This window comes from Notolepis coatsorum (assembly GCF_963971535.1).
Source record: "Notolepis coatsorum genome assembly, chromosome: 13".
Taxonomy (NCBI): Eukaryota; Metazoa; Chordata; class Actinopteri; order Aulopiformes; family Paralepididae; genus Notolepis; species Notolepis coatsorum.
The window spans coordinates 33,414,045-33,436,634 of NC_140177.1; the positions used below are offsets into that span (position 1 = coordinate 33,414,045).

A 22,590-nucleotide genomic window follows, 5' to 3' on the forward strand; every position below is an offset into this window, starting at 1 on the left:
CTCCACGGTGGCGAGACCCCCCGCCGAACCCCGAACCGGAGGCTCCCTGGCGACAGGACGCGGTGCAGGACCCCCAACCGGGGTCCCTCCGGCAGCGGAATCCGACGTCGTCCTCCAGGTCTGCCATGGTGGTGGCTCGTTCTCTGGAACCTCCCAGGGCGGAGGAGACCTCGACCAGACCGGCGAGGAAGACCTGCAGTCCTGGGAACCCCTTCCCCTGGGGCTGTGGCGTCGGGATCCGTGCCCCGTCCCCGACGCTCCCCTGCGGACCAGGCGACTTTCCACCCAGGGATCCAGCACCGGGGTGGCCGCGGCGCAAGCACCCGATATCATCGGTGCCGCTGGCCCAGCCACTGCGTCCCATGGTGCCAGACCCAGAGCGGTCGCCTGGTCGGCACGCAGGACGGAAGCGCCCAGGATCCCGAGCGCGAAGCTGGCTCCGTCTCTCCTCTCTGCCGGGTCCAAGTTCGGCGCGGTCATTCTGTTACGATTAGTACGCTTCTTAGTCATGTTGGACCCAGATGGCAGAGTATGGATAGATGAGACCGGAGACAGCACTTGACGATTAACAGTTTACTTCAACACATTCACGTACACACACACAGGTAACATTTATCAATGACCGCGCCCAGCAAGACACAGAGGGTAATTTACAAACAAGACACAGGTGTGGTAGACAGAAACAATAGAGCACAGAGTACTGGGAAAACAATAACAAACAACCAGACTAAAACATAATTACAAACCACAGACAGGGAAACACAAGACTAACACAGTGGAGACAACAATAACAACAACAACACAGATAGTACACATAACAGACACAACTGACAATAAACAATAATGAGTTGATGTGTGAGCTGATGCCAGATCGGCATCAGCCCACCGGTTGGAAATGATGACTGAGAGTTATTGTTATTGATGGGAGGTTGTGAATATAAATGTCTGGATCCTGATCCCATAGGACCAGGACCGGAGGAAGTGTTACACCCAGCCATATCCGTGATGCAAACACCCTGACATCTTTTAAATCAGCCCTCAAAACTCACCTTTTCAATCTTGCTTTTGACCTCTAATTCTGTTGGTTTTATTTTATTTTATTTTGTCATGTATTATTTTGTTCTGTTTTGTTCTGTTTTTTGTTTTGCCATAGTTTGTCTCTCCTGCCCATGTAAAGCGTCTTTGAGCACCTGGAAAAGCGCTATATAAAATAGATGTATTATTATTATTATTTTATTGTTCCTGCAGGACAGATCCTAGCTCCTGTGACATGGAGCATTGACTCTGCTGTGCGGAGGGCACAACGTTTGGAACCAGATCCGGGTGGGGTGCCCCCAGGTCGGTTATTTGTACCAAACAGCATTCGTTCTCGGGTGTTGAAGTGGGGCCACTCCTCTCGGCTGACAGGACATCCCGGAGTGCACAGAACTCGTGACTTCTTGGCCAGAAGGTTCTGGTGGGCTGGTATGATGAAGGACATTCGGGAATTTGTGGCAGCCTGCCCCGTTTGTGCACGGAACAAAGTTTCTACACAGTCACCACCAGGGCTGCTTCATCCTTTGCCCATTCCTAGTCGTCCGTGGAGCCACATCGCCATGGATTTCGTGACTGGTCTGCCTCCTTCTGATGATCACAGCGTCATCATGGTGGCAGTGGATAGGTTCTCCAAAGCAGCTCACTTCATTCCGCTGGTCAAGTTGCCATCTGCTCAGGAGACCGCTCAACTGGTGGTTGACCATGTCTTCCGAATTCATGGCATCTGCCAGGACGTGGTGTCGGACCGTGGACCCCAGTTTACTGCTCGGTTTTGGAAGGCATTCTGTGCTATACTGGGTGCGACGGTTAGCCTGTCATCAGTTCAAGTTCAAGTTCAAGTTCTTTAATAGTTGTCATACAGAAGTACAGAATACTTTTATACAAAATGCTTCTTACTGTTACGCTCCAGAGACTGTGCTAGACAAGATAGTATCAAATAACATAATAACATAATATAGCATGAATTTAGAAGAAGAAAATGAGGTCACAGTGTTCGGTATAGACATATGTACAATGTTCTGAGTTACCATATAATATACAATACACAATACTATGCAGTGTACTAATGTACAGTACTATCTAGTGCAAAGCAGAAATGGGATGAGGTACAATTTTAGGTACAATTTACAGTAAGGTTCCACCCGGAGAGCAATGGGCAAACAGAGCGCACCAACCAGTCTATGGAGAGTACGCTTCGCTGCTTGGCCTCCTCCAATCCGACCACTTGGAGTCACCAACTGGCATGGGCAGAATATGCACATAATTCATTGTGCAATGCATCTACTGGTCTCTCCCCATTTGAGGTTCAGTTTGGGTATCAGCCTCCACTGTTTCCTGAACAGGAGAGGGACGTGGGGGTGCCATCTGCCGAGGTGTTTATCCGTCGGTCTCGGGCGACATGGAAGAGGGTGCGTTCGGCTCTTGTGCATGCTGCGGCCCGGCACAAGCGGTCGGCGGATTTACACCGTCGCCCTGCGCCTTCCTACCGTGTGGGCCAACAGGTGTGGCTTTCCACACGCGACCTTCCATTACGGGTGGAGTCGCGCAAACTCGCTCCCCGTTTTGTGGGCCCTTTCACTATTGTTCGCAAGATAAACCCAGTCACGATGCGTCTTCGGTTACCCTCGTCGATGAGGGTACACCCTACATTTCACGTATCCCGCCTTAAGCCGGTTCGGAGGAGCAGGTTGGTTCCTGCAGAGAGGCCTCCACCTCCCCCTCGATTCGTTGATGGCCAACCTGTGTATACTGTACGGCGTATCCTGTCCAGTAGGCGGGTTGGTAGGGGTATACAGTACCTGGTGGACTGGCAGGGTTATGGGCCAGAGGAGCGCACGTGGGTTCCGGCCAGGGACATCTTGGACCCTGAGCTTGTTCGGGAGTTTCGGAGACGTGTCTCAGAGGGTCCGTCTGGAGCCGCCCCCTAGAGGGGGGGTCCTGTCATGGTTTTTGTCTTATTTCACCTTTCTGTGAGGGACAGCTGTCTATTTTTGCTTTATTTCACCTCTCTGTGAGGAATAGCTTTCAATCACTGTTCCCTGTGGTTAATTGCCTCATGGGTCGGCAGGTGTGTGGGCTTGATTGCACCTGATGCAGTGCAGCTGTGCCTATGGCCATGTGGAGTCTATTTAAGTTTGGAGATTGCAGTGTCAACTGCTTTTTCATTTTCCTTGTGCTGGCTATACTTTTGGTCAGGCTTCTTATATTTAAGTGTAGTGCTGCCCTATTCAGCATTTAGCCTTCTTTTGTAGCTATACTCGTTTTCGTCTACTGGCTTAGTTTACACTTTATTTTATAAAGGCTGAGTCCTTTATGGTAGTGTTTTCTTTTGTTCTTTTGGAACTGCCCTTAAACTGCCTTGGTGGAGGTTTATTGTTTTATGTTTGCAATATAAACTCTGTTTTTAGGAGTTGCCTTTGTGGCTTATTTATTTTCTCTACAATACCTCTTTAATGAGTGTCGTCCTGTTTTTTTGGACATTACTTATTTTCTTGAATACTCACTTTGAGGCTTCCACCTGTAAAGGTTGTTTTGTGTTGTTTATTTTTCCCCTTCTCCTAAAACGTCTGCGTAAGCAGTTAGTGGTTATCCGTTTTACGTATAACTTTAAGAATCCCTATTATCTGCTCATGACCCACACACACACACCCACAGCCCTCACAACAGCTGAAGACAAGTATGTTACAGTCAGTACTACAGCTGAAGACAAGTATGTTACAGTCAGTACTACAGCTGAAGACCAGTATGTTACAGTCAGTACTACAGCTGAAGACAAGTATGTTACAGTCAGTACTACAGCTGAAGACAAGTATGTTACAGTCAGTACTACAGCTGAAGACAAGTATGTTACAGGCAGTACTACAGCTGAAGACAAGTATGTTACAGGCAGTAGTACAGCTGAAGACAAGTCAGTATGTTAGTATTCAGTATATTCAATATTACATATAGTAATAGTAATTTGACCAGTACTGCTGACTGGCTTGTCCTGTGTTCACTTCTAAATAAACTGCAATACAATGTCTTTATGATAACATGACATCACTGGGGGTACAGGGGTAGGGTATATATATATACAGTATATATCGTAGTGATGTATGATGTGGTTTTCACTGTAAACGTTGTGGTGATTTTTCTAATGCAGTGTTTCTTAACCCATGTCAGAAGGATATTCAATAATATTGATAAATTCAATCAAAACCCTTCAAATTAATTGACAACAAAAATCTCTGGACAAGGGCGGCTAAGTGGCGCAGTGGGCAAGACGCTCGCCACTAACGCAGGATATGCTGGGTTCGAGCCCAGCTCTCTGCGTTGCTTCCGGCTTGGCTGGTCGTTCATACTAATACAATTGGCAGTATAAGGGGGTGGGAAAGCCGGTGGGTGGGGATCGGACGTTGTGGACAGCGACTCCTACAGGTCGGTTGGTGCGCCTGTACAGCAGAATCAGGAAGCAACGGGGGCAGCGTGAGCCTCCCACGCGTTACTCCTCGCCGCTGAGAGATCGCGCTGTACAGGTGAAAAGATGCGACAGCTGCCTCCTCGTGTACCGGAGGAGACACGTGATGCAAGGCTTGGTCCACATTGCAGCCGACCAGTGGGAGGCATGGTCTAACAACGTTCGAGACAGGGGAGGGTAGAATTGGATAATACGAAATTGGGATGGGAGAAAAATAGAAAATGGGGAGAAAAAGTAGATCAAAAAAATTATCTCTGGACTGAATTGAATTAAGATTAAAGTAATGTAACTGAACTGAACTAAATTAACTGGACTGAATGATCTAAACTGAACCAAACTTAAACGAATTGAATTCAACTGAATTTAATTGAACGGGTCTGAATTAAATGTAATTTAAGTGAATTGAACTGAACTGATTTGAACTGAACTGAATTGAATGATGTGTTGTCTAAAGGGGGTCGTCCATTTTGTCTCCTGCCTCTCTGCAATTGGTTATCCTTATGCCTCTCTGTGTTTGGTTATTCTAAATCCATGAGCTCAGTAGGCCCCTGATCTCCCACTGACCTACATCTGACGGTAGACTTAGCATGGCTGCCGCACACTGGCATTACACATCCACTGATGAATGGATGGTTTACAACAGCCATGGATAATGTATTTTCTTATAGGGGGGGGCGTGGGGGCGACAGTGGCTCGGGAGGTAGAGCAGTCGTCTGGTAATCCGGAGGTTCCCGGTTCGATTCCCGCTCCTACCGCCGGGGCAGCGATGAGCAAGTTGGCACCTTGCATGGTCGCCTCCGCCATCGGTGTGTGAATGTGTGAGTGAATGGGTAAAATGTGAGGAACAAATTGTAAAGCGCCTTTGGCGGAGACAACCATGCAAGGTGCCAACCTGCTCATCGGGAGCAGTTAGAGGTTAAGTGTCTTGCTCAAGGACACTTCGACACGCTGCCCGGGAGGAGCGGGAATCGAACCCGCTGAATACATTGATCCAAATGGAATAATATTGATATTTTGAGCTCCGAGCCTTGACATTTAGCCTTTATCTTATTTTCACAGCGTTCGTTTCCCTATGCTTTTTCTTTTGTTGTTGTTGTTCTTAGCTCTATTTTATGTACCTTAGTTTATTGCATGTACATAATATGTGTTTTATTACATGTATATATACATACATACGATACAATAGTTGCCTGTTTTATTCTCCACCAATCGATCATCTATAGCAGGGGTAGGCAACCCTAGGCACGCATGCCCGCATAGGCACGCAGGGGAATTTTCATTGGCACAGGGGGCAGCATAAAAAAAATGTTATAATTTTTTTTTTAGTTTTTTTTACTTCGCTTTGAAATATTATAGTGAAATATTTTGCACTGTTGTCGCATTTATCTTGTTGAAATCCTCCCACAGGTTCTTTTTTGTAAGTCGACTGTTTTGCACACCCCTATGACAGCTATACAGCTGTTCCCATGGTGCTCAGCTGTCAGCAGTCAGCTGGCCTCCCGCGCCCGCGCGCAGTTCCCAGGTAATCACACAGTGCTGCGGTTGCATTCTGTATGTGCTGTCTTTCATGATGGCAACCCCGCTAAGAAAGTTAAAGCAAAGGAAATTCGGGCATTCCAGCCCTCGTGGACAGACGACTACGGGTTTGTGTGTCAGAAGGACCATGCTGTGTGTACTTTATGTTTAGATGTAAAACGCCATTTTGAGACGAAGCATCAAAAAAGTTAAGGCAGAATCGATTAAACGTGCCGTGGCCAGGTATGGAAAGCAAGCCAGCACCCTCAAAGTGTTCACGACTGCTAAAAACCACGCAACTGAAGCAAGCTATGGCATTGCTCATTGCATTGCGAAATGTGGAAAGCCATTCACTGATGGCGAGTATATCAAGGAGGCTTTTCTCTGTAGCTCAGATGTTTTGTTTGAAGGCTTGCCAAACAAAGAGACAATCAAATCAAGGATAAAAGATATCCCCATGTCAGCTTGAAGTGTCGAGCGACGCATCAACGAAATGTCAGAAAATATCAGAGAACAGCTGGATTAAAAGATGCTCCGGTGTGCAGCTTAAAGGCCAACCTTCACGTTGTATTTTTGTTCAATAAACAATGTGGACTAGGCCAACGGTGACTTTCATGAAGAAGGAAATAAAAAGTATTGAAATTGACCCAGTTTTAGCGTTTTTATCAAACATTTTGTCTGCCCAACACAATCACCACGCACGTGGATATTTTAATCAATGGTTCATAACGTGCGTGTGTAATCGAAATGATCTCGTCACAACAGGTGCAGGGCACCAGGGGGCTCACCAGGGGGCGCTGAGAGTCACACAAAGCTAGTGGCAGGCACTGCAGGCAGAGAGCCTTGCTACCATAGATATATGCTTGCTACTACTAGCCGAATGAAAATGTATCTGTTTCACCTAACACTATTGCTCCGTGATTATAGCCATCCATCTCTAAAGCTAACCACTATTTGTAAAAGCCACAACCACGTTACCATATTTGTAATAATGTAAATCATTGTGTCGTTGTACACATATTGTGTTTATAACGTTAGTAGCTAACATAGCTTAGCTTGGTAGCTATTGTGCTAACAACATATCCCGACATCCGGCTCGCTGGCCGGCATGAACGGCCGACCCAAAATGGTTCTCTCCTCTCTGTACACCCCGTCCCCACGGGTACCCTGCCGGGGGGCCCATGGACGCGACAACGGCGGCAGCCGTAGGGTGCTCGAGCCCGTAAAGGCTAGTGGTACACGATAGCTATGAGCTAACTCTACAGGCTCAAACACCCTACGGAGTACGGCCGCCGCTGTTGTCGCGTCCACAAGCTCCTCCGCAGGACACCCGCGAGGACGGGGGCACACAAAGAGGAGAGAACCACCCGCAGGGACGGCGGAGCTGTAGTGGTCCCGACTGTAGCAGGGACGGCGGAGCTATAGGCTAACTGTGATGCACCGAGTGGGCCACCATTGATCTAGTACTATGACCCGGACGGGCATAAGGCATACGTTTCCTGAAGTAACGTCACGGCCGTGCTAGCGTCTGATAAGCTTTTAGATTCGGCTCATTAATATGCACCTGTAGTGACGTCGGCGTTTGATAAGCTTTTTTGATTCGCGCGTGCATGTTATTCGTGCGTGGACCTTTTTAACTCTTTCGAAGTGGCATTTCCGGTGTCAAATGGAAAAAAATAAATAATGAAATTATATACCAATGATGTAAACTACCCATAATTGATCAGTAGGGTTTAACCTGGATGTTGGGCTTTAAAGTGACCAACTACAGCCCCCAGATAACGGAGCTCAGCAAAGCAAAACTGTTTGTCTGCATTGCACCCCCGCCCCAACTCAGATTTAGGGTTGATACAACCATCATAATTATATTGTTAATAATAACAATAACAATAATGATGTAATAATGTAAAAATTATCATTAAAAATACCTGATTATGAAAAAGAAATTACGATGCATGGAATATTGTTGATATGGCTCAGGCACACTAGTTACAACTATATTTCAAACTGGCACTTCATGTCAAAAAGGTTGCTGACCCCTGATCTATAGCAACACTAATATCACCGACATCCAAGTTGGGGGATCCCCTTTGAACAGCCCATCTGAGGTTTCTCTCCTCCACATTGCCTGTGGTGCTTTTTTCCTATTGCTAGGTTTTTAGTGAGTTTTTCCTTATCTTCATTGGGGAATGTCTGGGAGTGTCGCATATTTGGATTTTATGGTGTTTTTTTGTTCTTGATTTATTGTGATGTTTCTTCTTGACATGTTTAAAAAAGAACAGCCCATGGGGGCATTACCTTGTGATTTCGGGCTTTACAAATAAATTTGATTTGATTTGAACCGGGAACCTCTGAATTACCAGACGACTGATCTACCTCCCGCCCCCTCTGTTGCTATTTAAGCACAAATGGTACCATGGTAAAATACATGACATTTACCATGGCAGTACCATGGCAAAATATTTATACAAGGGCTGGTACCATCAAACTAACATCAAACTACCACTGTGAATAGGGTCAGTCTGCATAAACTGACCCTGAACTACCACTGTGAAGGGGTCAGCCTGCATAAACTGACCCTGAGCTACCACTGTGAAGGGGTCAGCCTGCATAAACTGACCCTGAACTACCACTGTGAAGGGGTCAGCCTGCATAAACTGACCCTGAACTACCACTGTGAAGGGTTCAGCCTGTGAAGGGGTCAGCCTGTGAAGGGGTCAGCCTGTGAAGGGGTCGGCCTGTGAAGGGGTCGGCCTGCATAAACTGACCCTGAATGATGAGCCTCGAACTGGATCACAGCTGCTTTTCTTTTCTTTTCATTTCTTTTCTGTTCTAGTCTGTTCTGTTCTGTTCTGTTCTGTTCTGTTCCGCTCTGTTCTGTTCTGCTCTGTTCTGTTCTGCTCTGTTCCGCTCTGTTCTGACCAGTTTTGTCCGCCCTACATTGGCTTCCTATCCAAGCCCGCTCTGACTTTAAAGTGCTACTCCTCACCTACAAAATTTTAAATGGGCTTGCACCGCTCTATCTATCTGATCTCATCTCCCGATACTCGCCCGCTCGTGCTCTGCGCTCACAAAATGCGGGGCTTCTATCGACCCCTAGGGTTAAAAAGAAATCCGCCGGCCACAGAGCCTTTGTCTACCGCGCTCCCTACCTGTGGAACAAATTACCTGCCGTCATCAGGGGCGCCTGCTCTGTCGAAGCTTTTAAATCCCTGCTTAAGACTCATCTTTTCTCTCTCTCCTTCAACCTACCTTGATCTCACCTGGTCGGGGACTGACCTTTAGATTAATCTGTGTAGTTTAGTTATGGTACAGGGTACTACATGGTACCACTGGGTAGTTTACTATAGGGTAGTTTAGTTAGGGTACAGGGTACTACATGGTACCACAGAGTACTACTTGGTACTGCATGGCATTACAGGGTACTACATGGCTTACACAGCTCTACATGGCACTACAGGGTACTACATGGCACCACAGGGTACTACATGGCACTACAGGGTACTACAGGATACTACGGGGTACTACATGGCACTATGGGGTACTATAGGGTACTACATGGCACTACGGGGTACTACATGGCACTACAGGGTACTACATGTCTGCTCCTTTGCAGCACCACAAACATGGGAACTCTCTAACTCTCCCCCCCCCCCCCCCCCTCTCCCCCCCCCCCTCTCCCTCCCCCTTCTCTCTGAGTACCCGTCTCCTGGCGCTGACCAAGGTGATGGATGCCTCGGGGTCTTGGCCAAGCTTGTAGTGACTGCTCTACATGCACCTCCGAGGCATTGGATCAGTTATTCACCGCCGTCTGTCCGTGGTCCTGTCAACTGATTAACAGACTGTTAACAGATTAACAGTCAACGCGGTTTCATTGCTGGGTTAAGTACTTCTATTCTATTCACATAATACGCTTACTTCATATATCTACTCCATTCACATATATGCCTACCACTTGTATCTATTGCTATGTCCGCCTACTACAATCTCATGAGCTGTCTAACGCCTGTCCCGTCTCCCTGTCTTCCTATGACTTGCTGTCCTGGAGTGTTGACCGGAGTGTTGGACGTTGACGAAGGCCGGGAGATTGCGACCCCCTCTGCGTGCCCCCCTGTCTTCGGAGGTTTCGTAGTGGTGACCGGAGTGCCGGATGTCCCGCGATGATGCCGGGAGTTCGCGACCCTCTCTGTGCCACCCCCCCTTCCCCCTGTCTCCGGCTGTCCCTGAGCAACGACCGGAGTGCTGAATGTCCCGTGACTAAGACGGGGAGGACGTGACCCTCTTGCGCCGCCCCTGTGCTTCAAATAGATCCGCTATCAACTCTTATCTTTAATTTTTCAAAATGTACAGTTGCTATTGCATGCACTCATCTGTGTTTCACTACACACATGAGTGCATGCTTACCAACTGTCCGTCTGCAACACTACTATCACCGACATCTAAGAAGGGAGATCCCCCCTTGAACGGCCCTTCTAAGGTTTCTCTCCTCCACATTGCCTGTGGAGCTTTTTTCCCTATTGTTAGGTTTTAGTGAGTTTTTCCTTACCTTCGCGTGGGGTATGTCTGGGAGTGCTTGCATTCTTTCATTTATTTGCATTCATCTAAAAAATGTTTGGACCCTATGGTGTTCTTGTTCTGTTCTTGACTTATTGTTATGTTGTCTTCTTGACTTGTTTAAAGAAGACCTGTACGGCCCATGGGGACATTAACGTGTGTTGTCGGGCCCTATAAATAAATTTGATTTGATTTGATTTGATTTGATTCTGCTCTGTTCTGCTCTGATCTGTTCAGTTCTGCTCTGTTCTGTTCTGCTCTGCTCTGTTCTGCTCTGCTCTGTTCTGCTCTGCTCTGATCTGTTCTGTTCTGCTCTGCTCTGCTCTGCTCTGTTCTGTTCTGCTCTGCTCTGTTCTGTTCTGTTCTGTTCTGTTCTGTTCTGATCTGCTCTGTTCTGTTCTGTTCTGTTCTGATCTGCTCTAATCTGCTCTGCTCTGCTATATAATAATAATAATAATAATAATAATAATAATAATAATAATAATAATAATAATAATAATAATAATAATAATAATAATAATAATAATAATAATAATAATAATTTCATTTTATATAGTGCCTTTCAAAAGACCCAAGGTCGCTTTACATAGTCGGAAAATAACAAAAGTAACAAACATAGTGGACAGACACAACATACAAAGTGAGAAATTAGGGGTTAAAGGCCAAGTTGAAGAGGTGGGTTTTGAGCAGTTTTTTTTAATGAGTCCAGAGTTGGGGCGTTGCGGAGTTCTGCAGGGAGGGAGTTCCAGAGGGTGGGAGCTGCCACACTGAAAGCTCTGTCCCCGAAGGTCCGCAGTCTGGTTCGGTAATGGAGAGCTGACCAGTGTCTGTGGATCGCAGGGTCCGTGACTGAGTGTAGGGGTGGAGGAGGTCAGTGAGGTACTGAGGTTCCAGAGCGTGGATGGATTTGTAAGTGAGCAGGAGGGTTTTGTAGGTGATGCGGGATTTGATGGGGAGCCAGTGGAGGTGGATGAGGGTGGGGGTGATGTGCTGCCAGGGTTTGGTGCGGGTTAGAACCCTGGCAGCTGAATTTTGAACATACTGGAGCCTGTCCAGGGTTTTGCTTGGGACCCCGGATAGGACCCCGTTGCAGTAGTCCAGGCGGGAGGTGACGAAGGCATGGATGAGGTTGAGGATGCTCTGCTCTGCTCTGCTCTGCTCTGCTCTGCTCTGCTCTGTTCTGTTCTGTTCTGTTTTATTTTGTTCTGCTCAATCAACTACTCATTTGTAGGGTATCGGCACTGATTCCCAGATTCAATTTCGATTCACAAGATCCTGATTCAATTTGATGTAGATTTGATTCAGTGGTAAAACCAGACTTGGTGGCGTCAGTCTCAGGGGACCTGCCACTGTTGTCAGCAGAGGTTGTTTGGTTAAGTGAGGTCGTAGCAGCACAAGGTAACTCAGAGCAAGGCGTCTACAGGACGGGGGGCGTCTACAGGACAAGAGGTGCGCTAGAAACAATATCAAGCTAAAAATCTTCACGCATCCACTGAAAAAATGCCAAAGATTAAAAGACCAATCTTGGTATTTCAAGAGACGATTCGATTTGATTAAAATGAAACGATTTAGTATCAGTTATATAGATGATTCATAATAACAAGCACAAAATAATAACAATTCATAATTGTGTCATAATAATAATAATAATAATAATAATAATAATAATAATAATAATAATAATAATAATAATAATAATAATAATAATAATAATAATAATAAATAATAATAATAATAATAATAATAATAATAATAATAATAATAATAATAATAATAATAATAATAATAATAATAATAATAATATGATTATTATAATAATAATAATAATAATAATAATAATAATAATAATAATAATAATAATAATAATAATAATACTAATAATAATAATAATAATAATAATAATAATAATAATAATAATAATAATAATAATAATAATAATAGCTTCATTTTATATAGCGCCTTTCAAAAGACCCAAGGTCGCTTAAATATCTCAATATCATGATTTCATTACCATTGTGTTTCCATTGTAAGAGGATAAGTGGTCATATTGAATAGATAGATCATGTAGAGTATGACAGCATGTAGTGTGTGTAACAGAATGGCTTGTCATGTAGTCAACTAGATAGATCATGGTCTGACAGCATGTAGTGTGTGTATGTAACAGAATGACTTGTCATGTAGTCAACTAGATAGATCATGGTCTGACAGCTTGTAGTGTGTGTATGTAACAGAATGACTTGTCATGTAGTCAACTAGATAGATCATGGTCTGACTCTGACAGCATGTAGTGTGTGTATGTAACAGAATTACTTGTCATGTAGTCAACTAGATAGATCATGGTCTGACAGCATGTAGTGTGTGTAACAGAATGACTTGTCATGTAGTCAACTAGATAGATCATGGTCTGACTCTGACAGCATGTAGTGTGTGTATGTAACAGAATGACTTGTCATGTAGTCAACTAGATAGATCATGGTCTGACTCTGACAGCATGTAGTGTGTGTATGTAACAGAATGACTTGTCATGTAGTTGTGAGGTTTTGCCCGCTGCTCACTACCTTTTCTCTGTCTTCTTTAAGCCTACTGTTAGGAATTCCCTATTCTCTGTCTTCTTTAAGCCTACTGTTAGGAATTCCCTATTCTCTGTCTTCTTTAAGCCTACTGTTAGGAATTCCCTACTCACTCTCTCTAGCCCCCACCCTCTCGTTCCTTACCCTTAGTGGCCACACCTGTTTGATATTCTATTATCTCTCGCACCTGTGGTGGCAGGCTAATTAGTCCCCCTGTGGGCTTTAAATACCAGGGCGCTTCCCCTCGTTTTGGCGTGGGGTCGTGTTGTATACTTGCCGAGTCATATTCTCTAAACATCTAGACTCTTTCGGGAGATCCTCTGTCTGCCTATGCTGTTCCATTCTCCGGCGTCGAGATGTTTGCTCCAGCCTTCGCCTGCTGTCGCCGTTGCCTGAGAGTGGGACTGGTCTGCGCTCCCTAGACTTCCACGGGAGGCATCCCAGTCATCCACTTCAGACCCCCCGCGCAGCTGTCGTCCTGACGCACATCCAGACCAGCGCAGACGCTCTCCAGTCCACAGCGCGCAACGCGCATCTTCCAAGGACGCTCGAGCTTGGCACGCTCTCCAGACCAGCGCGCAACGCGCATCTTCCAGACCTTCGAGCTTGGCACGCTCCTCCGTACCAGCGCGCAACGCGCATCTTCCAAGGACGCTCGAGCTTGGCACGCTCTCCAGACCAGCGCGCAACGCGCATCTTCCAGACCTTCGAGCTTGGCACGCTCCTCCGTACCAGCGCGCAACGCGCATCTTCCAAGGACGCTCGAGCTTGGCACGCTCTCCAGACCAGCGCGCAACGCGCATCTTCCAGACCTTCGAGCTTGGCACGCTCCTCCGTACCAGCGCACTGACGCGCATCTTCCAGACCTTCGAGCTTGGCACGCTCCTCCGTACCGGCGCACAGACGCGCATCTTCCAGACCTTCGTGCTTGGCACACTCCTCCTGGCAGACGCACCCCGATGCGTCTCTCTGTTCCGACGCGCACACCAAGGTGTGGCGCGCCACTCTGTTCCTCGGCTCCGACAGTGGCTACCCGGTGGACGACATCCTCGCCACCGCCACTGTTCCAGCTCCCTGTTCCGACGCGCACACCAAGGTGTGGCGCGCACTCTGTTCCTCGGCTCCGACAGTGGCTACCCGGTGGACGACATCCTCGCCACCGCCACTGTTCCAGCTCCCTGTTCCGACGCGCACACCAAGGTGTGGCGCGCACTCTGTTCCTCGGCTCCGACAGTGGCTACCCGGTGGACGACATCCTCGCCACCGCCACTGTTCCAGCTCCCTGTTCCGACGCGCACACCAAGGTGTGGCGCGCACTCTGTTCCTCGGCTCCGACAGCGGCTACCCGGTGGACGATGCCCTCGTCACCGCCACTGTTCCAGCACTCTGTTCCTCGGCTCCGACAGCGGCTACCCGGTGGACGATGCCCTCGTCACCGCCACTGTTCCAGCACTCTCTCCCTCGGCTCGGACAGCCAGCCGCCCCGGTGGCGATGCCTTCGTTCCCGTTGCTGTCCCTGTACCATTACGCATGCGCCTGGGTGAGTTTTGATTGTGATGTCACTCACCCAGCGTAGTGCCCTTGCCCTTGTTCCCGCTGCTGTCCCCGTACCTTTACGCATACGCCTGGGTGAGTTTTGATTGTGATGTCACTCACTCAGCGTAGTGCCCTTGCCCCCGTTCCCGCTGCTGTCCCCGTACCTTTACGCATACGCCTGGGTGAGTTTTGATTGTGATGTCACTCACTCAGCGTAGTGCCCTTGCCCCCGTTCCCGCTGCTGCCCCTTTACCTTTACGCATACGCCTGGGTGAGTTTTGATTGTGATGTCACTCTCCCAGCGTATTGCCTCTGTTAGTTAGTTTGGACATTTCATCTCCCTGCGTATTGCCTCTGTTAGTTAGTTTGGACATTTCATCTCCCAGCGTAATGCCTCTGTTTTTGGTTCTCACTTAGAATAGTATTTTTGGACTTTACATCTCCCCCTGTGTGTTTGTCACACGAAGATATTATTACTTTGTTCACTTTGTTATTTGGACTGTTCTGCACCTGCTCTGTTTTTTTCCCTTTTGTGCATTAACTCTCTCCTCTGTCCTGCAGAGCGGCCCAGATGTTTTCCCACCAGTCCCCAGTTCCTCCCTGTACCCCAGCCCGCCTCCGCGGGCCTCAGTCCCCTCTGTTCCCTAGTTCTCCCCTTTCTAGTTCCACCTAGTTCCTGTTCCCTAGTTCTCCCCTTTCTAGTTCCACCTAGTTCCTGTTCCCTAGTTCTCCCCTTTCTAGTTCCACCTAGTTCCTGGTCCCAAGTTCTCCCCTTCTAGTTCCACCTAGTTCCTGTTCCCTAGTTCTCCCCTTTCTAGTTCCACCTAGTTCCTTGTCCCTAGTTCCCCTAGTCCCCGTTTCTCCTGTTTCCCTAGCTCTCCTAGTCCCTAGTCCTCTCTCCCTAGTTCTCCTTGTCCCTGGTTTACCTAGTCTCTAGTTCCTCTGTCCCAAGGCGTTCCCTTAACCTTCCCTTAGGCGTTCCCTTACTTTCCCTTAGTGTTCCCTTTTCCTGCCCGCCTCTTAAAGGCACCTTTCCTTCCCCTCATATTATATTCCTGTATTTGTGATTCTCCCTTAAAGGGACAGTGCCCTTTTCCCTGTATTTCCCTGTTGTTCAATAAATATCTGTTTCTTGGCAAACCATCATACCTGTCTTGTGTTGTGCGATTGGGGTCGGTTACAAACCATAACAGTACGACCCCACCAAATCGACGACCCCAGCCAGCACAGACGGTGTATGTTGAGTTTGCCTTTTTTTTTCTTGTTCCCTCTAGCTCCCCTGTTAGCCCTGTTAGCTCCCCTGTTAGCTTGTTAGTCTCCCCTCTAGCTTCCCTGTTAGCCCAGTTTAGCTTCCTTGTTAGTCCTGTTTAGCTCCCTTGTTAGCCTGTTACTCCCCTGTTTAGCTTGTTAGTCTCCCCGGTTAGCTCCCCTGGTTGCTTCCCGTTTTGCCCTGTTTGACCCCCCTGTAGCTAGCCATGCCCTGGCGGCTAACCCAGTCCCTCTGCATGGCCCCGGTCTGCTAGCTTGGCCCCGGCTGTTAGCACAGCCTCTATGTTAAATGCAGCCTTGCAGCTGGCATAGGCCCTGTAGCTAGCCAGGCCCAAGCAGCTAACCCGGTCCCTCTGCATGGCCTCCACTTTTTTGTGTAGTTTTTCCCACTGCTAGGACTGCCCTTTCAGCTAGCAAGGTCAGTTTATCTCACACAGCTAGGACTGTCCTTCCAGCTAGCTTGTGCTCTCATGCTGGTCCAGCCCTGTCTGCCAGCCTAGCTCCGGCAGCTAGCGCAGCCTCTATGTTGATGTAGCAGTACAGCTAGCATAGGCCCTGTAGCTATCAGTGCCCTGGCAGCTACCCTTTCCCTCTGCTAGCCTGGCTCCGGCAGCTTGCGCAGCCTCTATGTTGATGTAGCAGTACAGCTAGCATAGGCCCTGTAGCTATCAGTGCCCTGGCAGCTAACCTTCCCTCTGCTAGCCCTTTCCCGGTGCTTCCATGGTTACCCCTTAGCTACCCTGCTCGCCCCTCGGTTCCTCTAGACCAGTTCTCTTGCCCAGTTCGCTAGACTAGTTCTCTAGACCCAGTTCCTCTAGACCAGTTCCCCCAGTTGCCCCTCTGCTACCCTAGTTACCCCTCGGCGACCCTGTTTCGTTTGCTAGCCCCACTCTTGTGGTGGCTTCCCCTACTGGCTTGGCCAGTGCCTTTGTTTTTGTCTTGTTTTGCCCCCTGCCACTCTGTCTGTATTTGTTTTGGGTCGCCGGGTGGCTCCCGTTGGAGGGGGGGATACTGTGAGGTTTTGCCCGCTGCTCACTACCTTTTCTCTGTCTTCTTTAAGCCTACTGTTAGGAATTCCCTATTCTCTGTCTTCTTTAAGCCTACTGTTAGGAATTCCCTATTCTCTGTCTTCTTTAAGCCTACTGTTAGGAATTCCCTACTCACTCTCTCTAGCCCCCACCCTCTCGTTCCTTACCCTTAGTGGCCACACCTGTTTGATATTCTATTATCTCTCGCACCTGTGGTGGCAGGCTAATTAGTCCCCCTGTGGGCTTTAAATACCAGGGCGCTTCCCCTCGTTTTGGCGTGGGGTCGTGTTGTATACTTGCCGAGTCATATTCTCTAAACATCTAGACTCTTTCGGGAGATCCTCTGTCTGCCTATGCTGTTCCATTCTCCGGCGTCGAGATGTTTGCTCCAGCCTTCGCCTGCTGTCGCCGTTGCCTGAGAGTGGGACTGGTCTGCGCTCCCTAGACTTCCACGGGAGGCATCCCAGTCATCCACTTCAGACCCCCCGCGCAGCTGTCGTCCTGACGCACATCCAGACCAGCGCAGACGCTCTCCAGTCCACAGCGCGCAACGCGCATCTTCCAAGGACGCTCGAGCTTGGCACGCTCTCCAGACCAGCGCGCAACGCGCATCTTCCAGACCTTCGAGCTTGGCACGCTCCTCCGTACCAGCGCGCAACGCGCATCTTCCAAGGACGCTCGAGCTTGGCACGCTCTCCAGACCAGCGCGCAACGCGCATCTTCCAGACCTTCGAGCTTGGCACGCTCCTCCGTACCAGCGCGCAACGCGCATCTTCCAAGGACGCTCGAGCTTGGCACGCTCTCCAGACCAGCGCGCAACGCGCATCTTCCAGACCTTCGAGCTTGGCACGCTCCTCCGTACCAGCGCACTGACGCGCATCTTCCAGACCTTCGAGCTTGGCACGCTCCTCCGTACCGGCGCACAGACGCGCATCTTCCAGACCTTCGTGCTTGGCACACTCCTCCTGGCAGACGCACCCCGATGCGTCTCTCTGTTCCGACGCGCACACCAAGGTGTGGCGCGCCACTCTGTTCCTCGGCTCCGACAGTGGCTACCCGGTGGACGACATCCTCGCCACCGCCACTGTTCCAGCTCCCTGTTCCGACGCGCACACCAAGGTGTGGCGCGCACTCTGTTCCTCGGCTCCGACAGTGGCTACCCGGTGGACGACATCCTCGCCACCGCCACTGTTCCAGCTCCCTGTTCCGACGCGCACACCAAGGTGTGGCGCGCACTCTGTTCCTCGGCTCCGACAGTGGCTACCCGGTGGACGACATCCTCGCCACCGCCACTGTTCCAGCTCCCTGTTCCGACGCGCACACCAAGGTGTGGCGCGCACTCTGTTCCTCGGCTCCGACAGTGGCTACCCGGTGGACGACATCCTCGCCACCGCCACTGTTCCAGCTCCCTGTTCCGACGCGCACACCAAGGTGTGGCGCGCACTCTGTTCCTCGGCTCCGACAGCGGCTACCCGGTGGACGATGCCCTCGTCACCGCCACTGTTCCAGCACTCTGTTCCTCGGCTCCGACAGCGGCTACCCGGTGGACGATGCCCTCGTCACCGCCACTGTTCCAGCACTCTCTCCCTCGGCTCGGACAGCCAGCCGCCCCGGTGGCGATGCCTTCGTTCCCGTTGCTGTCCCTGTACCATTACGCATGCGCCTGGGTGAGTTTTGATTGTGATGTCACTCACCCAGCGTAGTGCCCTTGCCCCCGTTCCCGCTGCTGTCCCCGTACCTTTACGCATACGCCTGGGTGAGTTTTGATTGTGATGTCACTCACTCAGCGTAGTGCCCTTGCCCCCGTTCCCGCTGCTGTCCCCGTACCTTTACGCATACGCCTGGGTGAGTTTTGATTGTGATGTCACTCACTCAGCGTAGTGCCCTTGCCCCCGTTCCCGCTGCTGCCCCTTTACCTTTACGCATACGCCTGGGTGAGTTTTGATTGTGATGTCACTCTCCCAGCGTATTGCCTCTGTTAGTTAGTTTGGACATTTCATCTCCCTGCGTATTGCCTCTGTTAGTTAGTTTGGACATTTCATCTCCCAGCGTAATGCCTCTGTTTTTGGTTCTCACTTAGAATAGTATTTTTGGACTTTACATCTCCCCCTGTGTGTTTGTCACACGAAGATATTATTACTTTGTTCACTTTGTTATTTGGACTGTTCTGCACCTGCTCTGTTTTTTTCCCTTTTGTGCATTAACTCTCTCCTCTGTCCTGCAGAGCGGCCCAGATGTTTTCCCACCAGTCCCCAGTTCCTCCCTGTACCCCAGCCCGCCTCCGCGGGCCTCAGTCCCCTCTGTTCCCTAGTTCTCCCCTTTCTAGTTCCACCTAGTTCCTGTTCCCTAGTTCTCCCCTTTCTAGTTCCACCTAGTTCCTGTTCCCTAGTTCTCCCCTTTCTAGTTCCACCTAGTTCCTGGTCCCAAGTTCTCCCCTTCTAGTTCCACCTAGTTCCTGTTCCCTAGTTCTCCCCTTTCTAGTTCCACCTAGTTCCTTGTCCCTAGTTCCCCTAGTCCCCGTTTCTCCTGTTTCCCTAGCTCTCCTAGTCCCTAGTCCTCTCTCCCTAGTTCTCCTTGTCCCTGGTTTACCTAGTCTCTAGTTCCTCTGTCCCAAGGCGTTCCCTTAACCTTCCCTTAGGCGTTCCCTTACTTTCCCTTAGTGTTCCCTTTTCCTGCCCGCCTCTTAAAGGCACCTTTCCTTCCCCTCATATTATATTCCTGTATTTGTGATTCTCCCTTAAAGGGACAGTGCCCTTTTCCCTGTATTTCCCTGTTGTTCAATAAATATCTGTTTCTTGGCAAACCATCATACCTGTCTTGTGTTGTGCGATTGGGGTCGGTTACAAACCATAACAGTAGTCAACTAGATAGATCATGGTCTGACAGCTTGTAGTGTGTGTATGTAACAGAATGACTTGTCATGTAGTCAACTAGATAGATCATGGTCTGACTCTGACAGCATGTAGTGTATGTATGTAATTCTTACCTCTCATAAGTAAACTCTTCATCTGAACTCAAGTAGTGGCTGCTGCTCGTGTTCTTGGGTTTCCCCCGGAGAGTTGTGAAGTACAGACGGTCTGTAGAGCAGACAGACAGACAGACAGACAGAGAGACAGACAGACAGACATGCAGGCAGGCAGGCAGGCAGGCAGGCAGGCAGGCAGGCAGGCAGGCAGACAGACAGACAGACAGACAGACAGACAGACAGACAGACAGACAGACAGACAGACAGACAGACAGACAGACAGACAGACAGACAGACAGACAGACAGACAGACAGAGAAGCAGCCAGTCAGACAGACAGTCAAATAGACAGACAGAGAGGCAGTCAGTCAGACAGACAAATAGACAGACAGAGAGGCAGTCAGTCAGACATAGACAAATAGACAGACAGACAGACAGACAGACAAATAGACAGTCAGACAGACAGACAGACAGACAGACAGACAGACAGACAGACAGACAGACAGACAGACAGACAGACAGACAGACAGACAGACAAATAGACAGTCAGACAGACAGACAGATAGACAGACAGAGATAGAGGCAGAAAGACAGACAGTCAGACAGAGAGGCAGATAGACAAACAGTAAGGCAGACAGACAGAGAGGCAGGCAGACATACAGACAGATATACTATAATTTGTAAATAAAAAATCTGAACCAAGTTCATTCAAAGTTACCAAACGCATGACGCTGTTGTGTTTGTATTAAGGATCTACACCAAACATCTGTCTGCACTGAGATAGATACTACAGTTATCTTAAGGATCTGTACTAAACATCTGTCCGACTCCTGGCACTGAGATAGATCTATACACCAAACATCTGTCTGCACTGAGATAGACATTTGAGATTTGAACTGATGACACTAAAGCTCGTACCTATACACGTCTTAGTGGATGTCATTCACTGTCTTGATTGAACAAACCAGTTATATAACTATAGCCTATAGGCAGGGTTGAGCGGGTGTCTCTAAACACGTAACATGCTATCAGATTAGAAAAGCAACTATATTGGTTACTGATCATTTGAATGTGAAAGTATTCCATTTAGGAATACTATTGAGAATACTTCTAGGATAGGACATATAGTGTTTTTTATGTTGCCCTATTCATATACCAAATATACCGAAAATTCTGTTTGATGATATTTGTTTCAAATGTGATTTTATAGATCTCGATTTAACCGTATAGGTTATTGATATCAGACTCGAAATCATTTTCAATTCAACTTAAATTCCAATTGTCAACGGTCGGTAAGTAATCAATCACTGACAGTCACCGACCTTTGATGAGTTCCGCAGCTCCACACAGCTCAGACTCTCCTCCTGCCATCTCCATCCGTTAGAGTCACGTGACGTCTCTCTGGCTGCTGTTCTGCCTCCGTTTAGGATTAGTTTGAAATAGAACGAGCGAGTCTTCGTGTTACAATCCACCGTCTGCTGATGACAGGGCGCAAGAAGTGACCGGGTCAAGTGCGTGTGTGTCTCTCTCTCTCTCTCTCTCTCCCCCCGGTTGGTTGTTATCTTTGCTGATCGAATCTGTGATGGACGGTCAAATTCAATATATATCCACGAACCATCATCCAGACGAGGTCCCACAAATCACCCATTTGCCCAAGAACCCACACATTACAACTCATAGTACGTGTACCTATACGTATAACTCGAGTCGGGAGTATACGCTTCAAACTCTCAAATAATACAATTTTAATTCCCTCTAAAAGCTCGTTATCTTCCAGGTAGCAACTGGTCACGATGCGTCAACTTGCAAAATCCTCCCACATGATTTGAACATGTACTGTATTTCCTTTGAGATACAGCGGCTTCCGTGCGGTCGGAATGAAAGTGTCCCTCTGTCACCGAAGAGATGTCACCTCCCGCACTTCACACACGGCGCTGCTGCACATGTCCAGTCCGCTAATCAAACCGTTTCCACCGAGTCCGGTCGTGTCTAGCGGCGCGGCTGCCTCCGGTCCGGTTCCTATGCAGAGGAGCCACGAGGTGCACGCGCGGCACTGCACGCGCTCCTCTACACTGGAAATGAATTGAATGCAGTCGCGTCGCTAAAACTTTGCTGGAGGCGGTCGGAACGAGCCTTAAGTGATTGATTGATTGATTGATTGATTGATTGATTGATTGATTGATTGATTGATTGATTGATTGATTGAACATGTTATTATTAACAGATTGCAGAATGGGTACAATACAGTACGGCTCAATACACACAATTGTTAAGGGGATGCAGACCAGAGAAAGACTTTCGTCTAGTTTACATCAGGGTCCCCCATTTTCAATTCATCATATAACATTATTTATGACATACATGAGTCACATCACATGACATACAGATAGACAGTACTGTTACATCTATACATTTATGACATACCAGATTTACAAATACAGTATTCTTTTTGATACAAGAAGAGTCTAAAAAAAGAGAGTATTGTAGTGACTGTACATAATTCACACAGAACTGTTGTTGGGAATAGTAGTTCCCCCCGAGCGATATATAGTGTGGCACTTCCTGCCACCGGCATTCTTACTTACTGTCGACTCGACTACGTCGACTTGTTGTTACGCTGATGAATAATAAAGGAATTAGGTTTAACTTTGAGACACCGCCT

The 22,590-nt window shown here is 48.4% G+C and overlaps 1 protein-coding gene across 1 annotated transcript in view; it reads right to left on the minus strand.

The window, feature by feature from the left end:
- LOC311239322 (dual specificity protein phosphatase CDC14AB-like) overlaps positions 1–21,305 on the minus strand; it is a gene marked incomplete at both ends in the record, with an annotated part of 117,119 nt that extends 95,814 nt beyond the window's left edge. The window contains 2 exons of the mRNA XM_084327628.1: positions 19,951–20,041; positions 21,251–21,305. Coding sequence (XP_084183754.1) covers positions 19,951–20,041; positions 21,251–21,305 — 146 coding nt within the window. The remainder of the gene's footprint in view (positions 1–19,950; positions 20,042–21,250) is intronic.
- Between the last annotated feature and the right edge of the window lie 1,285 nt (positions 21,306–22,590).